Source organism: Caretta caretta, chromosome 2 (assembly GCF_965140235.1).
Source record: "Caretta caretta isolate rCarCar2 chromosome 2, rCarCar1.hap1, whole genome shotgun sequence".
NCBI lineage: Eukaryota > Metazoa > Chordata > Testudines > Cheloniidae > Caretta > Caretta caretta.
In genome coordinates this window covers 214179248-214192571 of record NC_134207.1, presented here as the reverse complement: position 1 = coordinate 214192571, position 13324 = coordinate 214179248, and the positions used below count along the sequence as shown (strand labels likewise).

Below are 13324 nucleotides of genomic sequence, written 5' to 3'. Positions count from 1 at the left end.
TAAACATGTAAAAAGAGTCAATATAAAATTTCTGAAGACAGGTAAATAATTTTCATGTTCAGCATTAAGTATAATTTCTTATACTATTTTTTAATTTTAAGTAATAGATCTGGAATTAACTTCTGGGTTAGTATTATGAACTAAATGTACTATGAAGCTATTGCAAATAATATCAAGCAACTGTTTCTCTTACTATCTTAGACATTTTACTATAACTTCCTTAGAATTTGAGAGAGGTGGTCAAATCAGTATTGCAAGCTGCTGTTCTTTCCTATCCTTGCAGTACACTTAAAAAAAAAGTTTTAAAAAGAAAATTAATGTTTAAGCGAGGAAATATTCCTCAGGCTCCTTTTGAGTGTAGGAACCTTAGATGGCTGTTAAAACTGTAGAGATGAAGAAGCCTCCCTGGCTTTCAAGTCATAATCTGTTTTAGTATTTGGATGTTACCGTGGGGAAGCTATAACCTCTTTTGCAGCCTCTTATAACGAAGTAGCCTTCTTTTGTTAATGTTGGATGACTATTTGAATACATTGTTGAGTAAGGCCCCATAAAATAAGACAACATACGCTGTAGAAATCTTAAAATGTATTTATTTTTTAAAAAAATCATGCTTTACAGTTGAAGCATACAGAACACTGTATACTTTTTTTAAAAGCAACCAGTACTTAAAATCCCATCCAGTACAAAAAAGTGTTAACAAAAAACCAGTTAGTTATGCATATAAACCAGTACTATGCATTTCTAAAATCAACCTAAAAAGTCTTCACTGATGCCAGTGAATAGAGCAGAGAGGGAAGATCAGACATCTTGGCTGTATATGGGTTTTTTCCCTGCCTTATAATTCAGTCTTCAGCAGTTTCAGAGCTTTCTGCATATTTGAATACACTAGAAATGAAACATTGAGAACTGTTAGATTTGTGCAGTTATACTGCCAGTGACAAATTACTTTAGGGAAAGTGTTGTTACTACTAAAGGAGACCTTTTGTCACAAGCTCCCTTGTTGTACTAACTCTTCATCCATCATACATTTTACAGTCTCGTCCAAGACTTGGAAACAGTCCTGACCATGTTTTAAGTTACAGTTTCTGCAGAAGCTACCCTACTAATATACTTTCCAAAAGGTTGGGGGGGGGGGGGAAGCAGGGGAGTCCAGTCATTCCACACAATTTAATTGCTCTGGAACTGTGAGGGATCTCACACACGGTTCATTTTCTACTGCAAGGTACTAATAACTCCCGTTAATAGGATTCTTATCCTGTTGCCCCCAAAGGCTCTTAGAGCACCAGTGTTCCATCTATCATGCAAAGTGAGTGCCAATGAATTACGCAACTTCTTACAAAAATGCATTATCTTCCTTCCAAACCGGTGGATTTTAATGCCCTAGAACCATACTGCTGGTCTCTCAGGATCAATGATGTGAAAATTTTAGTTTAACGTCCCTTTACATTTAATTTCTTGTTGTCAAAGCTGCTGTCTTGACCCATTTTATATATAAACTATCAAAAAACGAGCTTTAGTTTTTATGAGCCTGATTCTGGCACCTTTATACTGTAAACGATCCTATAGATTTCCCTTGCAGTTACTCATACAGTAAGGCACAACTGAGTGTAAGGGTGTCAGAGTTGGACTCTAAAGAAGCAAGAGGTCATGAAGAATGTAATTAGGTCTGGCAATTTAATCATGTTTCAACCAATATTAAGCAAAACAGGCCTAGCATTTCTCACTGCTTTTTGAGAAGACATCATCTGTTCTAAATGTATGTGCAAGCTTCTGTTAGGAAATAGAATACTTACACAATGAAATATCTGAAGGCTCATATGCATAGAGACGGTTTGAGTATCTTCCGGTAATATCTGCTCTAACTGTCAGGGAGGGATCTGGAAAGAGGTAAGGAAAAGTAGTGGAAGAAATTATTAATTTTAAATAGCCTACAATATTAATATTTAATATATACAAAGTATAGCTAAGCAGGTCAGAAAACAAATGTGAAGAACAACGAGAAAAGACAAAAATTAAATAGCAAATTTTGTTTTCTCTTTCGAGTACATCGGAAGCAGGAAGTCTGCCAATCAATCAATGGAGCCACTGCACTATTGAGGTGCTAACAGAGCACTCAAGGAAGATAAGGCCATTACAGAGAAGCTAAATGAATACTTGGCATTGGACTTCACTACAGAGGAAGTGAGGGATATTTCTACACGAGAGCCATTATTTTTAGGTGACAGAGCTGAGGAACTGTCCCAGATTGAGGTCTCCTTAGAGGAGCTTTTGGAACAAATTGATAAGTTAAACAGTAATGTCATCAGGACCAGATGGTATTCACCCAAGAATCCTGAAGGAACTCCAATATGACAATGCAAAACTACTAACTGTGGTATGTAAACTATCATTTAAATCAGCCTCTGCACCAGTTGACTGGCACATAGCTAATGTAGTGCCAATTCAAAAAATAAAACAAATAGTTACAGAGGTGATCCAGACAATTACTAAAGTTAGGCTTACTGGCTTGTACCAGGCAAATTGGTTGAAACTACAGTAAAGAACAGAAGTATCAGTATGTTGGGGATGATTTAGTTGGTGTTGGTCCTGCTTTGAGCAGGGGGTTGGATGAGTTGACCTCCTCAGGTCTCTTCCAACCCTAATCTTCTATGACTTTTGTAAAGGAAAATCATGCCCCACCAATTTATTAGAATTCTTTGAGAGGAGGTTCAAACATGTTAATAAGGGTGATCCAGTGGATATAGTGTACTTGGACTTTCAGAAAGCCTTTTACAAGGTCCTTCAAAGGCTCTTAAGTAAATATAGGTAGCTATGGGATAAGAGGAAAGGTCCTCTCATGGATCAGTAACTGGTTAAAAGATAGTAAACACAGGATAGGAATAAATGATGAGTTTTGACAGTGGAGAGAGGTAAGTAGTGGGGTCCCCCAAGGATCTGTACTGGCACTTGTGCTGTTCAACGTATTCATAAGTGATCTGGAAAAAGGGTTAAAATAGTGAGGTGGCAAAGTTTGCCGATGATACAAAATTTCTCAAGACGGAGTCCAGCGCTCACTACTAAGAATTACACAGGGATGTCATAAAAATTGGGTGACTGGGCAATAAAATGGCACAAGAAATTCAGTAAGTGCAAAGTAATGCTCATTGGAAAACATACAACTATATATAGAAATTGATGGGGGTCTCAATTAGTGTTACCACTCAAGAAAGATCTTGGTGTCATCATAGACAGTTCTGTGGAAACATCTGCTTAATGTGCAGTGGCAAATCAAAAAAAAAGTTAATGTAGACACTATTAGGAAAGGGGTAGATAGGACAGAAAATATCATAATTCCACTGTATAAATCCATGGTACGCTCACACCTTGAATACTGTGTGCAGTTTTGGTCCCTCATTGCAAAAGTATATATATTAGAATTGGAAAAAGTACAGAGAAGGGCAACAAAAATGATTAGGGGTATAGAAAAAACTTCCATCTGAGTAGAGATTAAAAAGATGGACTCTTCACCTTGGAAAAGAGATGACTAAGGGGGGATATGATAGAGGTCTATAAAATCATGAATGGTGTGGAGAAAGAGTGTTATTTGCTCCGTCACATAACACAAGAACCAGGGGTACCCAATTAAATTAATAGGCAACAGCAATTAAAACATACATAAGGAAGTACTTCTTCACACAATACATAGTCAACCGGTGGAACTTTTTGCCAGGGGATGTTGAGAAGGTCAAAAGTATAACTGGGTTCAAACAAGAATTAGATAAGTTAATGGCTATTAGCCAAGATGGTCAGGGATGCATCCCCATGCTCTGGATGTCCCTGAACCTCTGACAGGACGACAGAGAATGGATAAATGACACTGTTCTGTTCATTCCCTTTAAAGCATCTGGCACCAGCCACTGCTGGATGACAGGATACTGGGCTAAATGGACCATTGATCTGACCCAGTATGGCTGTTCTTATAATCTTAAATAGTCTATACCTTTACTTGATGCATATGTATGTATATGAAGATGGAGTATGTTGTTCCAACAGCTGATACTTCATGTTTTCTAAATGGTGTGAACAAAACCCCAGTGTTTCTGAAACACTATTGGGGAAATTCAGTTCTGAATAGTGCAGTTGCCCAATTTACATCCCACTTCATTACATGATACTTGAATTACCCTGATGTGCATGGTTACAAATATTAATTGTTATGAAGAGACACATGGTCCTTTAGCCCCCGTAGTTTGGTCAACAGAAAGAAATAAACTGTCTCAACATGATCCACATACAAGCCCAACCCAGAACCTGCAAAGGCTCTTTTGAGGTTAGGGAGGGAGGGAGATGGCTGTGAGAAAGAGCCACTTACAGTATCCTCTGCCAGCCCCATAAAGAATTTGTCTAAAATTAGTGTCATTTAAGGCTCTACTAACTCCCAAATGGAGATACCTTTGGACCAGGAAATCTTCCCTGGGATTTTCCTTCCCTACCATACCTTTCAGGTTAGTGGTTCCAGGGGCAGCAGTGAACAGAGGAATCAGCACTGGAATCATGCTGTCAGGGAGCCAGAGAGAGGGCAGAGAGTCCTAGAGTCAGTATGGAGACACGGGGCCTCTTGTGGCTACCTGAAATCTCTTTTCTGGAGCCAAATGCCCTCTTCATTTCATGAGGGGACAAGGCAGACTCACCCCTATGTATTGGCGTTATCTGATGAAAACTCCATAAGAGAAACCTCTAGAAGTTCTCTCTCACACTTCTCCTCCTCCTGACAGTTTTTGTTTCTTGCCCATTACAGGGGTGTTTTGGGTTTAAAAAAAACTATGTGTTCTGAGTTTAGAAAAAAAGTGTGAGATTACTTTTTGTAGTATGAGTGAAAGACAGCCATAGTATTAATGATGCTTTTTAGATTATGAGCTATACATCTAACAATATAGATTTTCAAAGCTATGCATGAGCAGTGCTTGCACCATTGCTTGATGTGTGGATGTGGCCAGTTATACACCTAAATATTCAGTGGTATGTGCATGTCAGGTACTAGTGCATATTAATTAGGCACACAGTTCAGTACATCTAGCTTTGCAAGTCTGGTCCTTTAAGGATATTGGACCATAACTGCTTTTATAATCCCAAGATTTTATTTCAAAGAGAAAACAGTTCATTGGTTATTTGTGTTCAGAAATAGCTTTGAGAAGTAAGAAGGGGGTCAACCATCTCTACATCTGTTCTGAGCATCAATAGCTGCCCTAGACACTGTACCAGGCTGCTTTAAACAGAGACCTGTAGGGTAAAATCCTGGTGCTACAGAAGTCAATGGCCAAGCTCCAAATGTCTTGATAGAGCTTCGACCTCACCCATAGTTGGCAAGACTGAAAATCTGAAGGCAGAGCCCAGCCAGGGGCCCGTTTCATCTTTGGGACAAAACAAAAGGAAGAACACATAAAACAACACTTATATGAAAAAACATGCCTCAGGTGACACGCAGACAAGAAGTGAGTTAAGATTAGCTTGCCGTTTCCTCATTCATAGAGGAGGAGTCAGGTATTCACTCAAGCACTCATTGGTGTACTCATCTCTATTTTAGAACACTCATCACAAATTATTATTAAAATATATTTCTTCTTAATTACTACATAAGCCTTCCCCCCCCCCCCCCACATAAGACCCATACACTACTACCTCATTCCAGTTTTGTTTTGTCACATTTGTTCCAGCAAAACAAAACTAAAGATTCTATTCATCCCTTGGTATTAACCCCTGTTAACAATGTGAAGGGTTCCCTGTTTGTATCACACTGGGGGACCCAGCATCTATAGCTTCAAAATGGATATCATCCTTGGGGGCTGTGTCATTAAAACCGACAGTACTCACCTATAAACAGAACTCTAGGGACATACTGCCCATCAGGTGAAAGATTTTTGTCAGTTGTTTCATACTGGAAGAAAAGTGATAAGGTTCTAAGTCAAGATTGCTGCAGATCATGTTGTATAAAAAGCACCAACAGAACATTTTCTTTCTACTCGATAATTTCTTGGCTGTCAAACTTAACATGTAGTCTGAAGTTTTAAAGCTTAAGAAATACACTAACCAAAGAACCCAGTAAAACTGCAGAGGTCACATTTAACAGTGTTTTTATTTATTTAAAATAAATATCTTTTACTGTTGTGTACATCATCTTGTAATAGCTATAGAATATACTTATTGTTAAATCTATCCCTGTTGTAGCACCAGACAGTTCTAGTCATATCTGATTAAACTGATACACAATATTTGCCTTAGTCAAAGAAGCCATAATTAAAGATATATGTTTACTGCTTCCAATCACTGTCACGAATAGAGCTAGTTGAAATTTTAAGTTTTGATAAAATGTAACTGGAAAAAAACTTACAACAAGATTCAGAAGAACAAACTTTTCAGCCATTTTCTGTATTTCTTTGTGTTCAGCAAATACTTTCTTCAATGCTACAATTAATAAATGTCAAACAATTGTTACAAATAATAAATAAAATACAAACTGGAGGAAGGAGAGGGTAAAATCGCATACATTTGCCAAGAAATGATATAGGAAAAGATTCAGATATGATTGGTGGACTCTCTAAAGTTAGGAGATTTTAGAATGTCCAACTGAAAGAATTAAAATGGAGAGTTTTAAGCCTGTGTGCGTGCGATATCTGGAACAGAGCTGAAGTAACAAAAATAGAAATGGCATAAATCTGTTCCCCTCCCCCCTTCAAATTTCAGGAAGATTTGGATTTTAATGTTATCCAAACCCACCACATTATTTTAGTTCTGCCTTTCAGTCCAACTCCAAGAGGTCTCGTTTGCGTGTCAGGCCCTGATCCTTCAGATGGACCTTAATGCCCACAGAGAACTCTACTGAAGTAAGTGGAGTATTTCACTGAAGTAGAGAGCAAGGTTTTATTTTAGCAGTATTTGAGTTTATAAGGTAGAAAATAAGGTGACATTATGTTCAAAGCTGTGTTACCTTGACTGTGTGGGCAGTCCTCTAAATGGTGGATGATCATTATGGGCTTGTTGCTGAAATGGAAGAAGATACCTCATTTTAGACTTTCCTTATTGACAACCTTAAAGCCAGTGCTGATGAGGGAGATCATCTCAGACTGTGAAGGACAATTAATGAATACACAGATTTCTAATGGTTGTCAGAATTCTTTCCCTAACGCCAGAGGAGTCAGGTAAATCAGATAACACTAGATGGCGCCATTGAAACCTGTGGCAAGAATAGAAAAAAAAAATGTTTTACCCGTTCTTGGCTCTGAACAAGGCTTCTTCATAGGTCTGAATCCAGACAAGGTTATCACCCCACCCTAAAGAAAAATGATATACAGCAATTACCTTTAAGAGTTGTTGGCAATGAGAAGATTATATCTAGGCTTGAAATATGAAATAAAGGATACTAAGAAGTACTTTGAGAGAATATGCTTCCAAAACAGGTATTGTAATTGAGTGACGATGAAATCTCTTCTGGGGGAAAAAAGTACTGGAGGGGTATTTTTAGAGGCCAGAGAAAAAATATTTGTAAATATATAGGCAGGTGAAAGGAGAGGGACTGTGGGCCAGACAGCTATTTAAAAATGTAATAGGATTTAAAGGTAGCAGATTGAGGGGTGAAGGACTTTCTTGGAGCTAGAATTGGGAGAATGAACCAAGTTTTTACCTCTGGATAGAGTTTGAGGCAGTCTTGGTTTGGTCTCTTTTACTTCTTTTGTATCCCTTTTGCCATCGTTCTTAGACGTGAAGTCTTTAGCCAGGGCATAAGAGACAGCAACAAGCAGCAGGAACACAGATATACAACTCTTCTCCATGGCTAGTGCTGAAAAAAGACAACAAACCCTTAGAATTCGGGCAGTTTCTCAGAATGCCAACCAGAAAATTGCTCAGCAGGATCATACAGTACATGAGCCTTCCGTGTATAAATGGCAAAGTCACAAATGTGAAGCTGGGCTGAGTCACCGCTAGAATTAACCACTCTTGCTAGTTTGCATTTTCAAGGATGTAAGGAATAAGTAGTAAAGTTTCTTTAGCGAACAAGTTATTAATAAATCAATCTATCATCTCCCAAAATCTTTGAAAGTTACTTGTCGCCACTTTAAAATATGCCTGTCCCATCTCAATGCAGTCATCCTAGATACTCACTCTGATGCTAGTTCTGTTTTTCTTGATGGTGGCTTTACATACATTGAATTCACTCAATAAGACAAGTGAGTTTAAACAATTAGATAACATCTATAGTACGATTATTTAATGGTCTAAAGGCACTTGCAAATATGAATAAGTGTCTTAGACATTATAAAACATTTATAACAGAAGTTGATCCAATAAAAGATATTACCTCACTTACCTAATCACTGTGGTAATGAATGTTTTATAAACGAGAGAGACAAGGTATCTCCCAACATCCTTGTGAGGGTTGTCAATTTAGGAAGGCTTACTCCATTTTTCAGACAGAGAAACTGAGGTACAGAGGGGCAAACTTACTTACCTCATGGATCTCAGAGTGGCAGAGCCAGGGTTTGAACACAGATTAGAACAGAGGATTTGTTTCAAAATGCAACTTATCAGTTTAAGGGATGCTTTACTGCTGAAATCTCTTCCCCAGCCTGACTCAGGGAGTGAGGATGAAGCCTGGAAAGTTTGATCAGAAGTTCCTTGATCTTTTAAATAAGATAATTCTACCAAGGAATAAACTTAGTACTTTTACTCTGAGATTCAAATTTGCTCTGTAAATTCTCATCTGACTGCTAGGATAGCATGGGGGGGGTACAGAAAACTTAAGATAAACAGATAGGTATTCCAGAACATACACAGGAAAAACAAAATGGATGCATGAGCTTCAGTAGGAATATTTTAAATGCAGGCTGCAAAAGTGAAAGCGTGGTAAAGCTGCCTCTTTCCAGGACTTTGGGGGAAAACCACATGAGGGGACTTGTTAACAGGAGTTAGAATGCCTGGAGATCACCCTTTGCTGCTCCAATGCCCAACAGACCCTGGCTCTCTGCTCAGTCATGGCTTCAACAGCACAGCAAAAGCACAAGAAAAGTTTTTTTGGAAATAGGTTAATGTTTATATTAGAAAAAAAAGTCTCCTTAGAGGGGAAGAAATCTAGTAAATTTTCATTAGGAAGCCCAGTGGATATTCAGAGCAGACTCCAGAGACAGTTTAGTTAGATCATTATGTAGGAAATATTGCTTTAAAAAAAAAGGGCAGGGGAGGGGGGAGGGGTCTGGTTGAACAGGAAATCAAAGAGCAAACAAATCTCAGCTTGCTGGCTGATTCAAAATTGAAAGCAATGACCAACCAGCATTAAACCTACTCCTTAAAGCATCATCTGTACAAAGCTAGATGTTGCCATGGTAAGCTCCAAGAGGAAAATAAAGTTTCTGGTTCTTTTAATTGAAGAGACAGTATTATTCCACCTGTCCCATTTATGGCAAGCTATACACTTTAAGTTGCCTCTTTCTTCCCTTTCCATTTCTCACCTGCCACAGTAATAAGTAACCTGAGTCCAAAGCTCACTGGATTCTAACAGCTGCATTTCTAAGCAAGAGCTCATAGCCTTACCTTGTTTACCCTCCCACTTGTTGGAGGAGCTGGGCAAGTGTTCCAAGTTTCAGTGTGAACTGCAAAGTCTCAGTGATCCCTATTTATGCACCTTGGCACACCTCAACTCCACCCACAAGCTAGGTATTTGAATACTATACCCTGTGAGCTAACCTTTCTATTTTTTCAAAGAAAATTACATTCAGGGTTAATTTTTGAATCAAATAATTTCACCCTTTATACCAATTACCCCATGCAAAATACATTTTAATACAGAGACACTTATATGGCTTTTTGGGTGATTTTTAAAAGTTATTTTAAAATATGGGCAAACAGCCAAGTCCAGGTAAGCTTAAATCAAGATTCCTGATTTGCCTGAAGGCTGATTTGTCTTTGCGTGATTGGATGGAAGTTTTAGCCTGCATCAGGGTTCTTTTATTCCTTTGAGAAAGTCAAAATGATGATTCAGAACTCTAGGTTTCCATCACTGTGGTAATTAAGAGATCATTTACTGTGCATGCTATAGTGTAAGGCAGAGCATTGATTTTTGTTTTTTGTTTTTTTTAAACCTAAATCAAATAGGAACATTTACAATGAAACTTATTCTAGTGGACAGCTACACAGACTCTGTAAACCATCGCATTATTTGGGAACCTTAAAAACAAAAACAGTTTAAAATCTGATATTTTAAATATAGCTCTGATTCATGTCCTACGTAACAAAGTAATTCTATATTTATTTTAATTATGCCATAAACATCCATTATTTTATATTTGATATATGTGCAATACAGTGCAACATTTAGGAAAAGTATAGAACCATTTGCCTGCAAGACAGCCACCATGCTGTTTGCTCTGAATTATTTGCAGGGCAAAATACATTGTGTTCCTTATCTGTGCAACATATTTTGAAACTACAGTACATGCTATTTGAGGTCCCCTTAGTGCATTTTGCTTTTCAGATGTATTTTAAGGAACCCAGAATAATGGCCATCTCTGGTAGGGAAAGTTTAGAACTATCCAGATAGGGAAATGAAACCCGTCAGATCTAAATGTCAAATTCACTCTGATTTCATGTATCTGCTAGTGAAAAGCAATTTCCAAATGTATTTAGACAGACTGTATTTAAGAGGAAATACTGCTTTACCCTAATACATCACTTTTTATTTTTAGCTTTCCCAACATTTTGTAAAAGGTAACTAGGAAAATGCTGAGCACAGACAAGATGATGATCTCATTTGACTGTCATTATTACATTTCTTATTAATGTAGTTCAGCACTTTGATTAGTAATGTAATTTTATGAACAGGATGTTGGATGTGTGATAAACAAGAAATCTAAGCATTCAAGGAGGTCAAGATTTTTTACTCATATCAAAGTATTTTATGTTAACTTTATGCACAGACTGATTATAAGTAAATGCAATGAGAGACAGAAAGTAGTAATATAATGAGTGTTTTATCTGAGAGGGCTTTGCTCCTGTGCTTCTCCCATAGGATGCAGAGCTACATCTTACAGATGGCTACTCTAGCATCTGTCTAAATTAAATCTCCTCTAAGCCAAGATATTCAGAAATGAGTGTCTAAAATTAGGCTCCTAAATCCACATTTAGGCTCCTGAAGCCAGTGGGAGCCACTGGGTGCTCAGTACATTTGAAAATCAGGTCACTTCTTCAGATGCCTAAATGTGGCTCTAGGAGCCTAATTTTAGGCATCCTTTTCGGAAATCTTTGCCTTATGTCAGTCAGTATCTAGACTTTCCAAATATTAGTTCAATGTGTGTTTGCTAAATCTCTTCCCTAAACTGTACCCAGCAGCCTTTAGTAACATAGGCAATATTTTAATTCCCACATTTATTTCCCAGCAGACATTGCTGCAGTCTACAAATACAAATATGGCTGCCAGGAGAGACCACATTTCCTAGCAACCTTACTTCCTGGCATCTCAAAGAGAGGCTACTTGGAAAGTTCCCTGAGCCTGTCTTGTTCCTTACTAATGAAGGGAGAGGGGAGTTCCAGTGCGCCCTTCTTATGGAGCTCCAGCCTTTAGGCTCTAAAACTGGAGCCAACAGTGTGAATTGTGTTATACACTCCAGAGTGCTTATCTCAGACCTCATTCTCCACCTCAGTGATTATGTTCCTTGTCCTGCAGGAATTGTTTCATGAAAAACTGGGACAGCATATCACTGGTCTCGATGGCTTTCCTTTATTCACCTTAAAGAGCTTGTTACACTCTCTGAGAGTTAATATTTAACGTTTCAGGTACAATAACTGATCACTTGATTATTCCTTTGACTTCCATTGTTTGTGAAGGGCTTGAAACTCTGTTATTTCATATTGTTAAACAGCAATCCTTGTATTTTTGAATGTTTTTTTCTTGTAAGTCTGCTAAACAATTTTATTTAAGAGCTCAGATAAAATGGGGCTACTATCCTTTTCTTAGTGGTTCTTACAGAGAGTTTTTATTTTTTTCATGGACTTTGGGTGCAGAATAGAAAATGCATTTAGAAGTGAACTTTTAGATTCAGCCCCTTTTCCCCCTAAGAACAGATTCAATATATGCTCCTAAGGTTGGTGAGCTCTAGATCTGTGAGATACTTTACAATAAGTAGCACAACTAAACGGGAGGAATAAAACAAAATACTACATGTAGATTATAAATGAATTGAGCTCGGACCCAGAAACTGCCAAATTTCAGAGCCCACAACAACAGTGCTGCCAGAATAGTAAAGCAGATTTTGAGATTAACTAAATGGAATTAGGGCTGGACAGTGTGAGGTGCTGAGTGACCCCAATACCCACTGACTTTAATTGGCCCTGCTCTGATTTACACCAGCTGAGGATCTGACCCTCTGTCTTAAATATTAATAATATATACTCCTGGGGGAATTCTGTGCCACTGCACATGCACAGAATTTATGTCACCCGGAGATTTCTTTGCTTCCCCGCAGAAAAATGACTTTCTGACAGGGAAGCAAAGAGAAGCTACAAAAGAGTGGTCAGGCAACCCTCCCTACCAGTATGTTTTGGGTGCCCAGGGCAGCTAGCAGAAAGGTAAGTCACTGTGGGGCAGAAGGCGGGACTGGGGAAGACCCAGCTGGTGTCTCCTACCTTGCACCAGGCTTAGCTGCTAGTCCCGACTGGGCTGGGGAGGACAGGATTTCCTCTTTCCCTGCACACCATCTGGGGCCATGTCAGACACACCCCCACATGCTTCTTGAACTGATCGCTCCTCAGCTGCAGAGGGAGGGAGTCACTGTACAGGGAGCTGCTCCCCCATCCACCCAACCCCGGTGTATCCAGACCCCTTCATAGCCAGACCCACCCACCGAGCCTTACCCCCTGCACCCAGACTCCCCCCCCGATGAACCCTACTCCCCCTGTACCTGGACCACCCTGATCAGCCACCCACACCCAGGTACTCACGCTACTGAGCCCCAACCAGCTGCACCTGGATCTCCACCGCACTGAGCCCCACTCCTCCAGCATCTGGACCTCCCCCCCCACTGAGCCCTCCACATCCAAACCCCTCTGCCAAGCTCTATCCCCCACATACCCAGATCCTCCCGCTGCTGAGCCCCAACCACCTTCACCTGGACCCCCCCTGCAGAGTCCCATTACCATTGCAGCCAGAACCCCCCAACAAACCCCTGTGCTTCCAGATCCCCCCCGAACCTGGATCCACCACTGAGCTGCCTGCACCCAGATTGCCCCCCACAGAACCCTCTCAACCCACACCTGGATTCCCCCACACTAAGCCCCTCCACACTTGGATCCTGCCTTGCTG

General features: G+C 39.4%; 1 protein-coding gene across 1 annotated transcript; it reads right to left on the bottom strand.

Annotated features, from left to right (window-relative positions):
• Window positions 1-580: 580 nt before the first annotated feature.
• Window positions 581-9643, bottom strand: AGR2 (anterior gradient 2, protein disulphide isomerase family member). Its single transcript, XM_048838323.2, has 8 exons — window positions 9562-9643; window positions 7658-7813; window positions 7244-7307; window positions 6965-7017; window positions 6368-6441; window positions 5851-5914; window positions 1794-1877; window positions 581-885 (listed from the first exon to the last, which is right to left on the bottom strand). Exons 2-8 carry the CDS (start codon window positions 7803-7805, stop codon window positions 836-838), a joined length of 537 nt encoding a protein of 178 aa, XP_048694280.1. The 5' UTR covers window positions 7806-7813; window positions 9562-9643; the 3' UTR covers window positions 581-835.
• Window positions 9644-13324: the final 3681 nt, after the last annotated feature.